This window comes from Setaria viridis, chromosome 5, assembly GCF_005286985.2.
Source record: "Setaria viridis chromosome 5, Setaria_viridis_v4.0, whole genome shotgun sequence".
Taxonomy (NCBI): domain Eukaryota; kingdom Viridiplantae; phylum Streptophyta; class Magnoliopsida; order Poales; family Poaceae; genus Setaria; species Setaria viridis.
In genome coordinates, this window is record NC_048267.2 from 3,500,417 (window position 1) to 3,519,475 (window position 19,059).

General features: G+C 44.6%; 2 protein-coding genes and 1 pseudogene across 3 annotated transcripts; 1 reads left to right on the top strand and 2 right to left on the bottom strand.

Moving 5' to 3' along the window:
* The first annotated feature begins 2,137 nt into the window (after positions 1-2,137).
* LOC117858664 (uncharacterized) lies at positions 2,138-6,776 on the top strand. Its single transcript, XM_034741769.2, has 8 exons — positions 2,138-2,534; positions 2,759-2,936; positions 3,135-3,314; positions 4,670-4,750; positions 4,846-5,009; positions 5,627-5,763; positions 6,167-6,282; positions 6,364-6,776. Exons 1-8 carry the CDS (start codon positions 2,293-2,295, stop codon positions 6,610-6,612), a joined length of 1,347 nt encoding a protein of 448 aa, XP_034597660.1. The 5' UTR covers positions 2,138-2,292; the 3' UTR covers positions 6,613-6,776.
* Positions 6,777-7,223: 447 nt separating this feature from the next.
* On the bottom strand, positions 7,224-9,975 carry LOC117859102 (Holliday junction resolvase MOC1, chloroplastic). 2 transcript variants are annotated; one of them, XR_004641109.2, is made up of 7 exons: positions 9,514-9,975; positions 9,326-9,431; positions 9,127-9,179; positions 8,615-8,746; positions 8,088-8,160; positions 7,558-7,739; positions 7,224-7,503 (listed from the first exon to the last, which is right to left on the bottom strand). XR_004641109.2 is itself a non-coding variant. In XM_034742287.2 (6 exons), exons 1-6 carry the CDS (start codon positions 9,934-9,936, stop codon positions 7,639-7,641), a joined length of 888 nt encoding a protein of 295 aa, XP_034598178.1. In that variant the 5' UTR covers positions 9,937-9,974; the 3' UTR covers positions 7,224-7,638. The 2 variants fall into 2 exon arrangements, 1 of the variants encoding a protein (XP_034598178.1); XM_034742287.2 differs by having other exon boundaries at positions 7,224-7,739; positions 9,514-9,974.
* Positions 9,976-11,391: 1,416 nt separating this feature from the next.
* On the bottom strand, positions 11,392-14,607 carry LOC140222697 (uncharacterized; annotated as a pseudogene).
* Between the last annotated feature and the right edge of the window lie 4,452 nt (positions 14,608-19,059).

The following is a 19,059-nucleotide window of genomic DNA, read 5'->3' on the forward strand; positions in this document are numbered from 1 at the left end:
GCCGGCGTTTCGAGTTTTTCGGGAGTAGTGGCTGTCGTGGGCACCCGTTTCGAAAAATTGCAATGATCAGCTGGAAGACCGCGAAACGGAAGGATATTTTTACTGTGGCCGTTTCGGAGGGGAGGTTATAAAAGAATTTCGAAGTAAAAGACTATGTTTTACTCCGAAACTGGGGGGCATGTGTTGACGCCAGATTTCGTCACTAGTAGAATCGGCGCCAAGAAGAGAGGGGATCGGAGAAGCACAGTTGGGAATCGGCCAAATAGTGCTACAGTGTGAGATCGGCCGGTGACTTCTGTCTCGCTTCGGGTCGAACATACCAGAATCCCAATCGGTAGCCTTTTGCCGATGAGGAATCGGCCGATTAGGAGGATGGGTTAAATGGGCCTGTATGGGCTTGGAAAGGGATAGGAGGATGAGGTGGAAATCAGCCCACGAAGCGTGGAGTAACCAACCTAGCACGAATCGTGCTTGTAGATATTCGTTTTCTGTTTGAATTAGGGATAGAATTCTAGTCGGTTAAGAAGATATCTGTACGGGGCTATAAATAGCTACCTTTGTAAATCTGTAATTATCAACCAATCAATACAACAAGCTACTTTTTCCTCGTACTTACTTTCAAGCAGGCGACTTCGCCATTACTTTCCTTTTTTCACGAGTTCGTGCGGGTTGGCAGGGCTGCATCAGCTTGATCTCCGGCCGATTCTGTAAGTTCCGTTTGTCGAGTAATATCTAAGCTTTAACTTCGGGCGTATCGCTGTTGTTTCGTTTAGATTTATTCACTAGTTATCGATATTTGCTAGATTCATAGGTTTTACCTGTCTTTCTAGTCTTTATCACCAGTTATCCAACTAGGAATCGGTAGTTTCGGCTTCATTTACCTTCTGTTATTAAGTTCATCTATTGCCGATTAGATCTGTTCCTAGTGTTGTTATCATAGCTTTGTATCGGTTACTTTAGTAATTCCCTTACAAGGCTACAGAGATCAGGCTGCCTTATAGCCGATTTCTTTGTTACAGTAAATCGGCCGATTCGCTGATAAACTCTCTCGAGATCGGAAATTTAGCCGATCGTGATTTCTGGACCTGACACGTATTCTTCCTTGCCAATCAACAGGTCAAATTGGCTGGCACGCCGCGCGAACCGCACCAGGGCATTCACCCGAACAGGAGCTAAGCAGATTCTCCCGGGTCGTGTGTCGGACGCTGGGATTCGGTTGACCGATTTCTAGTGCCAACAGTGATATAATAACTTGAACCATTGAATTTATTTTTTGAGCTGGGTTGTACTCTTTTTTCCTTCTTAGGATTTTCTCATGAGGTGTGAGTTTTTACCTAGAAAGGTTTTTAATGAGGCAACCAAGTGTTGAATTAGTAACAACTCTATCTATATATTTCTGTCATTCTGTTTGAAATGTGAATGTGTTATGTCCATGTGTGATGAACTCTGAATGTGTGATGACTGTGTATGTGACTATGTTGAATTGGTCTTTACATCTAAGTTCAGTGTTGAATTTGAAGTTGATGAAGGATTTTTTTATCCATGGGCTGCAGGCATGGCACGTGAATTCGGCCATGCTTCACGGGCCGACTCGGTATGAAAAAAGCAACGTGAATTCATACTTGATCGTCGGTGCAGTCCGTGGGCCAGCACGCAAGGCACGATACCTCCATCGTGCCGGGCCAGGCACGGTAGTTTCGTGCCCGGGCCTGCCCGGGCCCGCACGTACCGGATGGACAACTATAGTACTGGCCGAGTCTAGTTTATCGGTCATTTTGCTTGCAATTTTGTTTGTTGTGTTTGAAAAAGTTACCCGCTGCTAATAAATACACCGTCACCTCTACTAATGCCGTGCCGGACTCACCTAGAATCGGAAATTAAGCGTGCCCGGTAAACATGGGCGCCTAGTCGATCAGTAGCACGGGGGTTTGCTCGAAGAATAATTCTAGAACGGCACGGGACACGGGAGCATGGGACTGACAAGGATCATCTCCTTATCTTGCCCACCTAGCTGGATTCCACGTCAGTAACGGTCCACCCACCTTGTTTTCCAAAAAAAAAAGAAAAAGAAAAAAAAAGCTCGGACTCGCGCGAGACGGGAGCCGAGAGCCCAAAGCCCCGACGCAACCCCAGCTGCTGCTCCTTCCCTCGCTTCCTTCCCATTCCCCCGCGTTGAAAGCTCCTTGCCCCGTCGGCTGCCGCTCCGTCCCTCGATCCCGCACTCCAGGTCGCCGATCGGTATGGCGCGCTGAGCCCCCGTGCGCGCGCGCGTCTCGGCGGCCGGCGGGCACGATGCTGGCGGCGTCCGCCAGGGTCTGCTCTAGGCTCGCTTCTCCGCACGCCTCCTCGCCCGCCGGTGCTGCTGCTGCTGCTACAGCGGCGGCGGCGCTGGCGAGCTCCCCCGTGCTGGGATCCGGGATGAGCGCGCTCGAGAGGCAGCCCGCTCCTCCGGGCGCCGGGTTCGGCGACACGGGGAGGGGTCCCGCGGCCGACGACCCGCCACCGCGGCACTGCACCTCGTCGGGCGAATCGAGGTGAGCATCAGAACCGCGAGCTCGGGTTTGGGTAGCGGCATTGGTTAATCTCATGACCGGGGACCTCAATTGTTAGCAACTACTATGACGATTGATTGGTTGTCTCCCTTGCTTGGAATTGTGATTGCTCAACAAGGGAACTCCTAACTCGCATCCTGCACGGATGAAATGTCCAGTACTTTCCCAGGATTATGTCTTTTACTTCTACCTTCTGTTTATGATAGGGAAGGATATCAGTTGAGTAGAGTGCCATATCAAAGGCATCCGATGCTAGATCGGGGCACAGTGACTGCTGGATCAAACCACCATGTTTCTGCCGCAAGCTGTTCCTCACAGTATCATCAGAGTTACAGATATTTTTCATCCTCTTCTGATCAACAGAGGATATGGGCTGGAAACAAGGTGTGTTCATGTATCCATATCCATGTAGTAGTTTGCTTACCATTCCCATTTCGTAGGCTTTTCAAGATCATTTGACTAGTATTTTATGATACTCATTTAAAACAACTTAAATGTGGTTAACATGAGATTTCCAATCATCATTGTGGATGTTTGAGATCTGACAGTACGGTTACTGAAGTATAAGTCTATGTTTTCCAGCATATATGTGATCTGCCAAGGTGTGTAAAAATTGTCGAAGTTGGGCCACGAGATGGACTTCAAAATGAAAAAGACATTGTACCAACACCTGTAAAGGTTGAGCTTATACGGAGATTGGCTGCCTCTGGGTTACCAGTTGTTGAGGCAACTAGTTTTGTATCTCCAAAATGGGTACCACAGGTATGTAGCTTTATAAAATATCTGGAGATTGCACTGATAAGCCATCTGGACTCTTAACTGTCCAGATGTTATAATACTGTCATGTATCTTCCAAGTATTAAAAAAAAATTTCCTCCTAAAATAGATTAGTATAGTGTATTTTTGTCTCTTATGAGTAGAAAGTGAGGAAGTGGTGAGATCATCCACATCAGAACAGCCATTTGGATTTGGTTCTAACTTGTTTACATTTTCTATATGAGCTGGTGCATAACCTTACTCTTTGATTGGAGCATCTCCATGGAAATTTGTTAGTTATACAAAACTGATTCTTTCCTCTGTCACCAGAAGATTGCTGCAATATGATGGTTAGTCTGGGAATTTGTGGATCCTTGGTAGGACGTGCCACAACCTTAAGGTTGAGTAGAATGTGTGATGTTAAATCATGTTATTAGAAGCAGTTGTTATGGTGGATCCATTTGAACGAACTTTATCTGTTTCAAATGTGTATTGATTGATTCTGCATATGCTATGTTCCTGGGTATTAGTACTGTTGCCTGGGGACAGTAATGCTGATATTAATTCGAGTTTCCAATAAAATGAACCCATGACAATAGAATCATGGATACTTGCATACTTTTAAAGGAACTATCTAAATAGGAATTAGTGCAAAGATGATGCACAAGCTCTGAAAAGTTTTCCTGAACATAAGAATAGTTACAAGTGTGGCCTTGACTGTCGGAGTATAAGTGAATTGCCCACATCTCCCCATCAGCTTAAGCTTTTGGGTGGAACTAGTTGGTGCATGCAACTCAATATGGTACCAGGGCCAGAGGTCTTGAGTTCGAATCCTGGTGGCGTGATTAAATAAAATAATTGCAGCCAACTCCAATCTCCACGTATGCGGCATGAGGGAGCCTACATGTGAGGGGGAGTGTTGGAGTATAAGTGAATTTCCCACCTCTCCCCATCAGCTTAAGCTTTTGGGTTGAACTGGTTGGTGCATGCAACTCAATATGGTATTAGGACCAGAGGTCTCAAGTTCAAATCGTGGCGGACGCGATTAAGTAAAACAAAACAAATAGTTTCACTGAACCCTGGAGGAAACTCTCGAAATTAATTACCAGGCATTACATATGCAATATATCACATAAAAGATGGAAGTGGATCTCTTGATAGTACTCTGCTAAACTTGATTCATCATTCTTTTCATATTTACAAACATTGATGTTTTATGTAAAATTGCTTGTTTACTTCATAATTTCTTTTACTTAGGCCTTATTTCATTAATTTTTACCTTTCTATTGCTTGGCCATTAGTTTAATGTTTGTTATGTATTTACTAGTAATTTTTTCATAATATGATGTTTGTTGTTGTAGCTAGCTGATGCAAAGAATGTCATGGAAGCAGTTCGGAATATTGAGGGTGTGCGTCTTCCTGTATTGACCCCAAACCTTAAGGTGAACTATGTGGATTCAGCTGGCTGTTTTTTATGACATATTCTACACTTGCCTCATTCAATATTCAGTTCTTTATATTTGTCATCACCCATCAGGGATTTGAGGCTGCTATTGCAGCAGGGGCAAAAGAAATTGCAATATTTGCATCAGCTTCTGAAGGATTTTCCAAGTCAAACATAAACTGCACAATCAAAGAGAGCCTTGCGCGTTATAATGATGTCGCTCTTGCTGCAAAAGAGAGAGAAATTCCTGTCCGAGGGTGAGCTCTTTTCTTTTGTGCAACATCAAGTTTCATTGTTCATTGTAGCAAAATCTCAGGGTATGTTTGTATAAAGTAATTAAACTCCAGTGGTTCATATACTCTGTTGAAACTGCAACCAGTATGCTGGCTACATTCAAATGTTTTCTGGCTGCTAACAAATGTTAAATAATAGGTTATGGTGCCCTCCATAAGAGTTAGTCCATTTTCTAAACCAATAGTAAACAATAACTTAAGAGGTGGAGCTAATTGATAGAACTATCTCCTGCTTAGAAGAGACAATGGGCTTGTGCCATGTTATTCAGCGGTTAGCACTGTGACACCTTCAATCTAGCTAGCTTGAGTAACTCATGATTTAAATCATTACTTCCAGTTTTTCTCATTTGTACTGACCTGCCTTCGGTAATGCTTACCATTTTTGTTGGTGTTATTTTCTTGCTTTCATTGCCAGTTTTGTGGCCTAGTCTTATGCACATGTTAAAATGATCATGAGAAAATCTTGATGAACTTAGTAGCTTGTAGTAGTATTCACACAATTAACAGGTCACTATAATTAGGGATTGCTGGACATGTGGACAGTGCTAAAGTTTATGTTTCTCTATTTGCTGAGAATGTAGGTATGTTTCTTGTGTGGTTGGATGCCCAGTAGATGGACCAGTACCACCGTCAAACGTAGCTTATGTAGCAAAAGAGCTTTATGACATGGGCTGCTATGAGGTTTCACTTGGTGATACTATTGGAGTTGGTACCCCAGGTGACGTACATTACATTTGCAACCACCCTCTGCCCCCTCCCTTTTTCTTGTGTTTCTGAGAGAAATCCATATGATAGCTTATAGGGTAACACTCTTTATAGGGCTTGGAGATGCTTATACGTATGACAACTTTATGTTTTTTTAAGACAAACAAGATTTTTTTCCTGCATAATGCTAATCTGTTTCAATAAAGTTTAAACTAACCAGGGCCTATTACACTTTCAAATATGGACCCGTTTATACTATATAGACCATATCACTTGGAAAAAGATAACTGTAAACCATGAGGCACATGTAAACCCCAATCTTCTCTTTATACCATATCATGCTTGATTATTTTGCTTGATTGCCCTTTCTCCATCTGCACAGACCTGATGTGTTTCAGCTTGTTCCGTCTATCCAGGCACCGTGGTTCCAATGCTTGAGGCCACCATGTCCGCGGTTCCTGTGGAGAAACTTGCTGTCCATTTCCACGATACCTACGGCCAATCGCTCTCAAATATCCTCATCTCTCTCCAGGTAACACGCATTTGAAACACCGAACGTATCATCGCAAGCTAAAGTGACTCTGTGATCAAGCGTGCCCTCTTCTCAAATCAGATGGGGATCAGCGTCGTGGACTCCTCCGTCGCCGGCCTCGGCGGCTGCCCTTATGCGAAGGGCGCGTCGGGAAACGTGGCGACCGAGGATGTTGTGTACATGCTCAACGGGCTGGGGATCAAAATGGGTGTAGACCTGGGAAAGGTGATGGCAGCCGGCGAGTTCATCTGCAAGCATCTGGGGCGCCAGTCTGGTTCCAAGGCAGCGACCGCACTGAGCAAGGTTACTGCAAATGCGTCGAAACTCTGAGGCTTAGAAATTTACCATGATCCACTATCGCAGGTAACAGCTGTAAAATGGGCACGATATTGTGAAATAAGCAATGCTGTTCTGTCATGAGGTGTCTGTTCAAGACAACAAATAAATACTACAGCAATGCTATTCTGCCATTAGAGGTGGCACATTTCTAGCCATCTTCATCTGGCTAAATAAGCACAAGATTGCGAATCACGTAAGGGGGTGTTTGGTTCCACGGATTAAAGTTGAGTTCCTGTCACATCGAATATTTAGATACTAATTAGGAGGATCAAATATGAACTAATTATAAAATCAATTGCACAGATGAAGGTTAATTCGTGAGACAAATCTATTAAGCTTAAATAGTCCATGATTTGACAATGTGATGCTATAGTAAATATGTGCTAATCATGAATTAATTAGGTTTAATAGATTTGTCTCACGAATTAGCCTCCATCTGTGTAATTAGTTTTCTAATTAGTCTATATTTAATACTCCTAATTAGTATCTAAACATTCAATACAACAGGGACTAAAACTTTAGTTCGTGGAATCAAACCCCCCTTAAGTCTACTAAAACGACCAAATGTAGGACCACTTTTTACCAGAAAGACCACAACAACCTCAGCAAACGGTAGCGAAGCTTTGGTTCCTTTTCAACTTGGAATAGGTACATGTTAAAAAAAAAGTTCTTGAAGATTACAACAGTCTCAGCAAACGGTTGCGAAGCTTTGGTTCCTTCTCAACTTGGAATAGGTACATGTTAAAAAAAACGTTCATGTCTCATCTGCGCTAGCCTGTTACGCTCAAAATGCAATGAGAAATATCCAATGCTTTCCACAAAAGTTGAATGGGTCAGCTACGATCTCTGTTGCAGTTCTGCAGGCACACAGTGCACTCAAACCTCAATAAGTTATGTACTTGATGGAACCCCCTACGCAACAATTTGTACTCAAACCTCAATAAGTTATGTACTTGATGGAACCCCCTACGCAACAATTTGTTTGCAGTGCCATCAATATGAAAAATGGCCAGTCAATCAGCAATCAACATCAATGTCAAGTTGGGGTTTGCTGAACTTCCCTGATGGTAGCACAAGGCCTTTCCCATAGGCTGCTAACAGAAGAGCCTCCGCTCGCCCTGCGTAAGAATGACAGAAGCATCACCAAGCTGAGGCAAAACATGCAAGTAAATTGCAATCTACTCTCGATGAGTCCTTTAATAGAACGCATCAAGCTAAAACTAGCAAATGCTACACAGTAGTAAAAAGCTTCTAAACTCATTTCTGGTGCATAAATTCCAAGCTAAAGCTAGCTAACCATACCCAATGAAAAAAGCTTCTAAAACTCATCTCTGGTGCATAAATCCACACGGCCCAACATGTTGCAAAACTAGCTAATATGCACTGCAAACTAGAATTAGCATAATAGATTGGCCCCCAGATGCCAAAACTACTGGATAAGCTGTTGACACTAGTAAGATGTGTACCATGATGTTTTTTCAACTTCAGGGATAGAGCTTTGTCAGGGAACAAAATGGATGCAGCTTGTCTGCTATTATCCTGTAAGAAATTATGCATTAGAAACACAATAGGACTATGTTAGATCTGGTGAACTGGTAGAACATAAGAATGATGCTGGCAACAAGTGATTATTTCAGATGCAGGACAGGGAAATTTTTGGATATTAATTAAAAAATCTCATTAGTTACAATTACATGCTTGTTGTGTCTGTCATCAATGCATATCACTGCAGCAAAACCCATTGATTTCCACCAAAGTTTTAGCTTATCCCATAACCAGGTTTGCAAATTCATCTACCATTTTTTTTATTCTTTTAAGTAGACATCTTACTCTTCAATCTTACTGTCTTACTGACATCAATAGGGCAGACAAAAGTATTGTGTTGACATTTGGGCACTAATGTTGAGCTCTAATTAACAAACAAGCAAATTTTATACAATGTAAATGAGTGGCATAAAGCCACTGTATGCTCCACTTAACATGAGTCACAGACCTTTGGCGATTCACTTCGTGATAGCCCAAAGTAAGCTTTCCATGTCTGTGATGCAACTGGAACAACTGAAAACCCCGATGACACTAGAGAAGCAATCCACAAGCCATATGAAAAACCTGTACTCCACCATCCCTGTATATCAGAAAACAATAGAAGGAAGATTTATTTAAAAGATTCTGTAACAGCTAAAAACATTGGCAATACACGAAATTTAAATATTCGATCAGTATGAACCAGGTGTAACTAATTCCATTGTCCAGTGCATATATGCTAGGACAAATCAGAAAGATGAGATACCAAAATATCAAGGGCAGAATTTAGTGTTGCACAAGTGTAGGATAGTAATAAGACATGTTAGTGAGCACTATCAATGCTCAAACTACTCTCATATGCACTACCTGACAGCATAATATCGCTCCAAAAACCAACACAGAGAAAATTGATGTGCTAGTTACAGCTATCTTGCAAATAAGGACGTTTAGTGCATGTTATTTGGGAGACAAGAAACAGACCAGCTTTCCATCAGTTGGAAATGGACTAGACTTCTCAATGTATGCCGTAGTTCCTTCAAAATGACAGAAAAATATTTCATCAGAAAACAGCTCTACCTTCCACATCATATGTATTGAAGAAGAATGTGATCGCCAATTCACTGCAACTATCTAGTCTTCAGTGGCAATGCAGTTATTTGTGCTCCACATACACAATTACCGGGAGGTGCATCGAGACCGCGAAGCAGCTGGATGATGGACTTGGTGTCAAGGCGCTTCCGGATGACCTTCGACACCACAATGTGCACGAGCGGGTTGTCGAACACCTGCAGGATGCCAATGTATGCTCAACAACGCTCGCGCCGTACACACAAGCTAAGCCTATTCCAGCATGGCGGCCGGCCAAACCTGAGAGGAGCCGTCGGGCGAGAGGACGGCGATGGCACCGCCGGTGTCGGGATCCACCCCAATCGCCCACCCGTTGGGGGCGGCGCCAGCGCCGGAGCTGTCGTCGGCCGGGAGAAGCGAGAGGGAGGCGAGCCAGGGGTCCCGGGGCTCGGCCTCCAACAGGAGCTTCGCCCGGGCCTTGGCACCCGCGCGGGACCTCGGGGTACGAGTGGTCGCAGCGGGAGCGGGAGCGGGCGCGCGCCGGCAGCGGCAGCGGCGGGGGCGGAAGGGCGGGGAGAAGAAGGACGCGGCGGCGGTGGACCAGTGCGGCGCGGAACGGCGGAGGGCGGCCGCGCGGAGCGCGTTCATGGGGTCCTGGGCGGCGGCTGGCGCAGTGGCGGCAGTGGCCGATGCAGCTCCAGCCGCCGCGGCGGCAGCTGCCATAAGTCGAAAGGCTGCGGCCGGTTGGGAGGAAGAGTGTTTTGCTTGTTTCGCCGCGGGGGATAAGGAAGGCCTCGGGCGGGATATCTTATTTACCACCGTTGCAAATGGCACTCCTTCATTTACTATTTTTATGGGAGCTTTTACATTTTTACCATCACGAACGAAACGAAGCAACAGATTTGCCACTTTTAGTAACGTGGCATGCCACGTCCCCGCGACAGCGTATAAAAGGGGTGCCAAAAGACCTGTGTGCCCTCGCCTTTCTCCTCCGTTAACCTCCCGATAACAGACCCGACGCCATCCATCTCCCCTTCCCCATCTCCACTTCTCCCTCAGGCCTCCCTCCTCCCTGTCTCCCCAACGACAAACCCTAGGTCAGAGCGGCGGTGGCGACGGCCATCCATCTTCGCTTCCCCATCTCCCTCGTTCCCCATTTTCTCTTCTTCCTCCCTGCGTTGCTCATCCTCCTAGGACCGAGACCACACCCGTTGCTCGTCCCTTCTTTCCCCATCCGCCACGCGCAAGCCATATCACAGGTTGGAGCGTCGTCAAGTATGAGGAGGCTGGTTGTAGATGCCCTTGTCGGTGAGAAGACATGCTTACCTTTGATCCAGTGCCCTTTGTGCCGTAGGGCACGGGTAGTTGAGTGGCGCACACAGCAAGATTCGGTGAACTACGGTCGGATCTATATAAAATGTCCAAGGAATGAAAGATGGGTGAGTTTGATTTCGGTTTTTTGGTTTCGGCATTTGCATTTGGTGTTGGATTCATTTTCTTGACTTGATGTTCAGATTGCAGATAAATGTGAGTACTATAGGTCAGATTGTAGATAAATGTGAGTACTATAGGTGGTAAAGATTTTATTTCAAAGATTTGGTTGATGCTAAGGTGATTGAAGTGCTTCATTGGCAAGTTGATGACCAAGTTGATGAACAAGAAGATGAATCCATGGAGCGTGCAGAGAGGGCAGTTGCAAGTGTGAAGTTTGAGAAGGAAGCCATGGAGGCCAAGCTGGATAAAATGATGAATGCCTTGCTGCTATTGACCGTGTTGCTTGTAGGATTTATGGGTGTTGTTGTTGGAAACATGTTGAAGTAAAAGTAACATTTGTGTTCCACTTATGGTATATCTGTTGTAGTCAATAATGTATTGTGTCTTGGTGTAATGAATGAACTATCATTTTTGTTTTTGGATCCCTTTGTTGATTGCTGAATTTCATGGGATATTTACATATTTCACAGATAAATGTCACAACCATCATGCATACTTAATGTCAAACAGACAAACTTCATGGCCAACATAAATTGTTCATGACCAAACACACAGAAGCATAATTCATGGCCAAACATATAGTTCATGGCCAAACACACAGACATTATTCATCCCACAACAAACATAATTCATGGCTAGCACACAGGTTCATGGCCTAACAAACAAAAGTCACACACAGACAGTTTAAACATTTTTAGGCGTCTTCTTGACTTTGGTCGCCAGCACCTTCCTTGGGGTCATCTTCTTTGCAACTTTTGGTGCTGATGGTGCTGCCACCACTTCTAATGGTACAGGTTCAAAATCAGCTGCTTCTTCACCAGCTGGGTCTTGTGGTGCCTCCAAAGCAAGTCTCCTGTACAATGCAATAGACTCAGTACACATATTTTTGAAAATGTTGTTGTGCAGCTTCAGTACCAACCTCTTAGTCCTTGATGTTGATGCTTCAAAATGTTGTTGTGCTTGAGCTGCAGCTTCAGCTTCTTCCCTAGCTGCAGCTTTAGCTGCTTTCCTTGCTGATGCTGCTTCAATTGCTTCAGCTTCTTCCCTAGCTGCTGCAGCTCTTGTCCTTGGTGTCCTGGGTGTTGGAACTTGGACTGATTCAGCAGAAGTGTCATTCTTAGCCTTCTTCCTTCCTGGCTTCACTGCTGCTTTCTTGGTCCTCTTCCTGTAAAACAAGATCATTAGAAGTCATGGCAATATTAGAGCACACTGAAATGATTGGCTTAGTACATACCTTTTCTTGGTCCCAGTGAGCCCACAGTGCCTACTGCCCTTCCTGTGACCCTTTTCACCACAGGCAGCACATATGGATTGCCTAGTAGGCTTACCTGACCTCTCCAAGCAAGAGGGAATTCTGTTCTTCCTCTGCTTACCAATGCCTCTCTTCTTCCCTATAGGTGGCAACAGTTTGAACTCCTTTGCAACATCAGGCCATTGATTCCTATCTGTGATGTTAGGCCACCCAGCATCATATGCTTGTCTAAATCTTTGCACAGAATATGCCATGTCCACAAACTTATCATAATTTGACTGCCTCACAGTGGTTATTACAGCCAATGCATGGGGGCAAGGCTTGCCAGTAACCTGCCATTCTTTGCATGTACAGCTCTGTTCATTTAGATAGACCACATGTCTTCTTACTTCCTCATCCTTGTATATCTCAATGACCTCAGCTTGATGTGGAAGTCCTTTGGTGACTTTTAAGTGTCCTATCCCCTTTGAGGTAGCATTAAGTTGATGAACCACAGCAGTGAGAATAACTCCATTCAAAGCTCTTCCAATCCTCCTTCTCCTTTCAAACATGACCACACCTTTCTCTCTTATAGCATCTACCATGCAGTGTAGTGGTAGATCCTTGAATTATTTGATCTATGCATTCCAAGACTCAGCCAAATTGTTGAGGATGTAGTCACATTTGATGTCTGAAGAGAACTTGGATCTGGCCCACAAGAGATTATGGTGCTCATCTAACCATTTTCCTACTTCAAGGCTAGCTTCCAAGACTTTACTCATAAAATAATTGTGCTTGGCAACTGAGTAAGTTGTTGCAACAGGCCACATGTTTTCAGCATACACATTTCCTGTGAACTTCTTCTTCATGTTTTCCATCAAGTGCCTGAAACATTCCCTCTGTTCAGCCCATGGGAAAACATGCTTCATAGCAGATTCTAGGCCCTTGCAAGCATTAGTACAAATAGCCATTCTTGGAAGTACCCCAATGGCCTTGCCTAACTGCTCCATGAACCAAATCCTATTTTCCTTGGTCTCTGAATCAAAAAAACCAAAGGCCAAAGGGAACATCCAATTATGGCTATCTAAAGCTAAGGCTACAGGCATATGTCCATTCCACTGCTCATTCAAAGCTGTGGAATCTATACTAATGTAAGGTTTGCACCCATACAAAAATCCATCTATACTATCTCTGAAAGCACAAAAAAATCCGTTGAAATGGTGCTTCTCTCCAATTTTGACAGTATCTATCTCAACTACACTACCAGGCTGCCTCAACTCAACTTCTGCCTTAAACCTATACAACCAATCAAATGAATCATCCCACTTACCAAATAATTTATTAGCTGCTCTCTGCCTACCATACCAAACTGTCTGGTAGTTCATCTTAATTTTGTACTTGTCCTCCAATGCTTCCTTCACATCTGCAACACCCATTCCAGGCTTCCTCTTGAGCAAAGGTATGGCCCTCTCAGCAACCCATGCTTGATTGGCCATTTTGCCCACCACTCTGCTTCTTGAAGCACACTTATGAATTGCATTGTTTATTTGGACCTGCAGGACATCAAGATTTGTCAGCTCAAGATCAAACAAATAGTAAAGTTAAGTTAGTAAAATTATTACAACACATGTAAGTTAGTAAATGTACCCTGACACAACCATCAACTTTTGTTCTAGCTCTAATTACCCATGGACACCATTTAGCCAAGCAATGCCCCCTGAATCTCTTTGTTTGACTTTTCAGTTCTCAGCTCAAACTCATTGACTATAGCATGCTGTCTAACTGCCAATTTAAAATCTACCATGTTAGGATAGATTGTGCCCACCCTCATGTCTGGGTTGTCCCTATCCCACTCAAGTATTGGCTCTGAAGGTTCATTGTCATCAACATTAATTCCATCCTCATGCATCTCTTCTTGTACGTCAGGAGGAATGTCAGGGATAGAACCTTCTTCTTCTGCTGCTGCTGCTTGTGCTGCTGCTTGAGCTGCTGCCTCATCTGTTGCTTTGAAGCCCATTGCCTCATAAACCATGTCCTCATCAGTCAGAACATAAGCTTCACCATCTTGTTGAGTGTCTGGTAGTATTGTCAATGTACTCCAATCAACAAATTATGGTTGGGCTTGCTCATGCTGTGCTGGAGATGTACAACTTTCACTTGCACCTTCATTTGTTACTCCAGAAATGCCTACTGACCCTGCACAACTGTTAACATTCTGGTACCCTTCATTCCATCTGTCCACAACTTCTACACTAACATTTGCTACTCCAACATTCCATCTGTGCTTAATCATTGACTTAAAATGCTCATTTTTCCTAACCTTCCAATCAGCTTCACTGTCAACATCCACAGACCACACTGAAATTGTCTGACTAGATCCCTAGTATATCTTGCTAGCCATTTCAACAACAAAACTATCCAGATTATAGCCACTGCATCTATCAAACCACAGCACATGTTCTTGTTCATCAATTTGTACAATACCAGACTCCGCAAATGCCTTATACTTTTCAACCTTAACCACTATTCTAAATGCATTACCAGGATCAATCCTGGTATAATAATGAAAATAAGAAAATACGAAGTTAGAAACATCCAACTCCTCCGAGGCAGACACTACACTCAATGAAGAGGGGATGGTTTGCGGCTTACCAGGGAGGAGGCTCCATTGTTGACCCGCTGCGCATGGAGACCATGGAGATGGGGAACGGGGGAGATAGGGAAGGGGAGATGGATGGCCGCCGGCGCCGGCACTACCACCGCCGCTCTAACCTAGGGTTTGTCGTCAGGGAGGCAGGGAGGAGGGAGGCCTGGGGAGAAGGGGAGATGGGGAAGGGGAGATGGATGGCGTTGGGTCTGTTAGTGGGAGGTTAACAGAGGAGAAAGGCGAGGGCACATAGGTCTTTTGGCACCCCTTTCACACGCTGTCGCGGGGACGTGGCGTGCCACATCAGCAAAAGTGGCAAATCTGTTGCTTCGTTTCGTTCGTGATGGCAAAAACTTAGAAGCTCCGGTAAAAGTGGCAAATGAAGGAGTGCCATTTGCAACGGTGGCAAATATGTAAATATCCCGCGTCAGGCTGGCACGAGACTTCCACGGGACGGAGTGGCGGACAAGACGAGCGGAATTGCTCACTTATTTTTCATTTTTTTCTATTGATTTTCTTAAATTCTTTATACCATTTCTCTCAAACTTAGTTTTTTTTCTGAGAATTTAGTCTCTATTGTTGGACCTAGGGGTGTTTGGAAGGGGTGTTAAAGTTTAACACCCCCAATTTCATGAACACACCAAGGGGGTGTTAAACTTGTTAAAAGTGGTCCTCTATTGCACTTATTCCCTGGTTGCTCCTCTCTCTCTCTTCTTCGCTGCCCCCTTCTTCCTCCCGTATCGCCCCATCGCGTCTGTCCCACCGCCAGCTCCTCCTGTTGGGATACGAGGTAGGCTACACTAGCGCAATTCAAAATCTACCGCGTATAACCAGGAAGAACTGCCGTATAAGGATCACGGGATTACCACTCGACGCACTACTGGTGCGGAAGATGTAGATATGCGTCGATGCAGTGAAGACGATCACGTAGTCGTACGTGATCGATCAACGTAGTCGTACGTAGTCGATCACGTCCAGCAGCTCGTCCACGTGCAGCAAGATCGCCTCCGGTACCGCGGCTCGTCGTGGCTCGTCGGCGGCTCGTCGGCGGCTCGTCCAAGTGATGCAGGCGCAACACCTCCAAGGTATCCACACGTGCAGGGAGGAAGCGTCGCAAGCCGGACTGCTAGATCCGCGAGTTGCAACAGGCGAGGGCGTGGGAGGCGCGGCAGGTGTGTTTCGCCAAAAAAGGTGTAAACCCTAGGGCGCCCCCACCCCTCTATTTATAGAGGTTCCTGACGGGCCTTTGGATCCGAGGCCCATTAGTACTTCTAAACCTAATCCAATTCGGATCGGATCCGAATTGGGATTCCAGCCCCTTAAGTGTGTGACCCTATGGGTTCGGATACGCATAGACATGGCCCGAGTACTCCTACTCGGCCCAATAGTCGGTAGCGGCCTCTAGCAAGACGTGCCAACTCCTATACGCACACGAAGATCATATCAGACGAACCATCACAACATAATATACATGCTATTCCCTTTGCCTCACGATATTTGGTCTAGCTTCAAGCCGACCGCTCTCTCGATCCTGTGATTCGGAATCCCTTTGTAGGTTAACTCTTAACCGTACGTAGCATGGCCATGCATTTTTGGATCTGATCACTCGAAGGGCCCAGAGATATCACTCTCAATCAGAGAGGGGCAAATCCCATCTTGATTGACCATGTCTCATAGCATGCTTCTTGACAAACCCGAAAACTACCTTTATAACTACCCTGTTACGGCGTAGCGTTTGATAGCCCCTAAGTAGGTCGATCCACATCTAGAATACATGCGACAATCTTAGGTCTAAGGACAAAGCGTATATGTCGTTTTAAAGAGAGAACTACTTCTCGTGTTGGGTCAGTCCTAACACATGTCTCCACATGTGTCCACATTATTAGTTCAACATCTCCATGTCCATGACTTGTGAAACATAGTAATCAACTAATACATGTGCTAGTCTAATATTCATGTGTGTCCTCACATGAACTCCGACTATGGACAACTTTAGAATAACCATACAAGTAAAGAGTTTCACATACAATTCACATAATTGCAAATCAATTCAAGTAGCCTTTAATGGATATTCAATGAACACAATATACAAATCATGGATACAAATGGAATATCATCATCTCTATGATTGCCTCTAGGGCATACCTCCAACAGTCTCCCACTTGCACTAGAGTCAATCTAGAAGGTACCTAATACCCATAGCTCTTACATGCACATCATGCTTAGCCTGCAGGAGTGGTTTTGTCAACGGATCAGAAATATTCAGATCCGTGTGTATTTTGCATATCTTGATCTCACCCCGGTTAACGAAGTCTCGAATGAGATGAAATCGCCGCATTACGTGTTTGTTCTTCTGGTGGTTCCTTGGCTCCTTTACTTGCGCAATTGCCCCATTATTATCACAGTAGAGATTCAATGGGCTGGACGCATTCGGGAACACACCAAGCTCAATGAGGAAATTCCTTATCCAAACACCTTCCTTCGCGGCTTCCGAAGCCGCGATGTACTCGGCTTCTGTCGTAGAATCGGCCACCGTCTCCTGCTTGGAACTCTTCCAACTAACAGCACCACCATTCAGTGTGAACACAAATCCTGATTGTGACTTTGAATCATCTCTGTCGGTTTGGAAACTAGCATCGGTGTAACCTGTTACAACGAGCTCCTCCTCACCTCCATAGACGAGGAACATATCTTTAGTCCTTCTCAAGTACTTAAGAATGTTTTTCACCGCTGTCCAGTGACTCTCACCTGGATCAGATTGGTGTCTGCTTGTCATACTTAGCGCATATGAAACATCTGGGCAAGTACTTATCATTGCATACATGATAGATCCAATAGCCGAGGCATATGGCACTCTACTCATGCGATCCCGCTCATCAGCAGTCGAAGGACACTGAGTCTTGCTGAGATGTATGCCATGTGACATAGGCAAGAACCCTTTCTTTGCCTCTTCCATGCTGAACCGCTTCAACACTTTGTCAATGTAAGTATCTTGGCTTAAACCTATAAGCCTTCTCGATCTATCTCTATAGATCTTAATGCCCAGAATATATGCCGCTTCCCCTAAGTCCTTCATCGAAAAACTATTTTTCAGTGAAGTCTTTACGGACTCAAGCATAGGAATGTTATTTCCAATCAGTAATATGTCATCCACATATAAGATTAGAAATACTACAGAGCTCCCACTAACCTTCTTGTAAACACAAGACTCTTCTTCGTTCTTGGTGAAGTCAAAACCTTTGACCACTTCATCAAAACGAATGTTCCAACTCCTAGATGCTTGCTTCAATCCATAAATGGATCTCTGAAGCTTGCATACCTTTCCAGCATTTTTCGGATCGACAAAACCCTCGGGCTGTATCATATACACGTCCTCAGTTAGGTTTCCATTCAGGAAAGCTGTCTTGACATCCATCTGCCATATCTCATAATCGAAATATGCAGCTATAGCTAGAATAATCCGAATGGACTTAAGCATCACTACGGGCGAGAAGGTCTCGTCGTAGTCAACTCCTTGAACTTGTCGAAAACCTTTTGCGACAAGTCGTGCTTTATAGATGTGAACATTTCCATCCATGTCCTTTTTCTTCTTATAGATCCATTTGCACTCTATGGCTTTAACACCATCAGGCGGGTCAACCAAGTTCCAAACTTGATTGTCTCCCATGGACTCTATTTCGGATTGCATGGCATTCTGCCATTTTTTGGAGTCTGGGTCCATCATTGCTTCTGCATATGTCGCAGGCTCATCATTGTCCAACAATAATATTTCCCGCATTTCGCGGAGCCTTCCCCGACCTTCGTGGTTGTGGTGGTGCTTCTCTTGCCATGGGTATCTCAACTTGTTCTGCTACGTTAGCATCACTCATTGATTCTTGCCCGATCGGCTCATCTTGAACTTCTTCAAGATGCACTGTCTTTCCACTCTTTTCTCCTTTGAGAAACTCTTTCTCTAGGAAAATCCCGTTCCGAGCGACAAACACTTTGCCTTCTGATCGGTTGTAGAAATAATATCCCAAAGTTTCCTTTGGATATCCCACGAAAATGCACTTATCCGACTTGGGTGTGATCTTGTCCGACTGAAGTCGCTTGACAAACACTTCACATCCCCAAATCTTTAGAAAAGACAAACTAGGAACCTTTCCAGTCCACATCTCATATGGTGTCTTAACTACGGATTTAGATGGTACCCTATTAAGTGTGAAAGCTGCTGTTTCTAGAGCGTATCCCCAAAATGACAACGGTAGGTCCGACTGGCTCATCATTGATCGAACCATGTTTAACAAAGTTCGATTACGTCGCTCGGACACACCGTTTCTTTGAGGTGTTCCAGGCGGCGTAAGTTGTGGAACAATTCCGCAACTCTTTAGATGATTGCTAAACTCGTGGCTCAAATACTCGCCTCCACGATCAGATCGTAAGGCCTTAATTTTCTTGCCACGCTGATTTTCAACTTCATTCTGAAATTCCTTGA

Excerpts from the sequence above, each read along its gene's own strand:
- LOC117858664 (XM_034741769.2), top strand. The coding sequence starts at position 2,293 with ATGCTGGCGGCGTCCGCCAGGGTCTGCTCTAGGCTCGCTTCTCCGCAC. Across the intron at positions 2,937-3,134 it reads GGATATGGGCTGGAAACAAG|CATATATGTGATCTGCCAAG; the intron begins GTGTGTTCATGT and ends TATGTTTTCCAG. Across the intron at positions 4,751-4,845 it reads TATTGACCCCAAACCTTAAG|GGATTTGAGGCTGCTATTGC; the intron begins GTGAACTATGTG and ends ATCACCCATCAG.
- LOC117859102 (XM_034742287.2), bottom strand. The coding sequence starts at position 9,936 with ATGGCAGCTGCCGCCGCGGCGGCTGGAGCTGCATCGGCCACTGCCGCC. Across the intron at positions 9,180-9,325 it reads CGGTCTCGATGCACCTCCCG|GAACTACGGCATACATTGAG; the intron begins GTAATTGTGTAT and ends GTCATTTTGAAG. Across the intron at positions 8,161-8,614 it reads CACGAAGTGAATCGCCAAAG|GATAATAGCAGACAAGCTGC; the intron begins GTCTGTGACTCA and ends AATTTCTTACAG.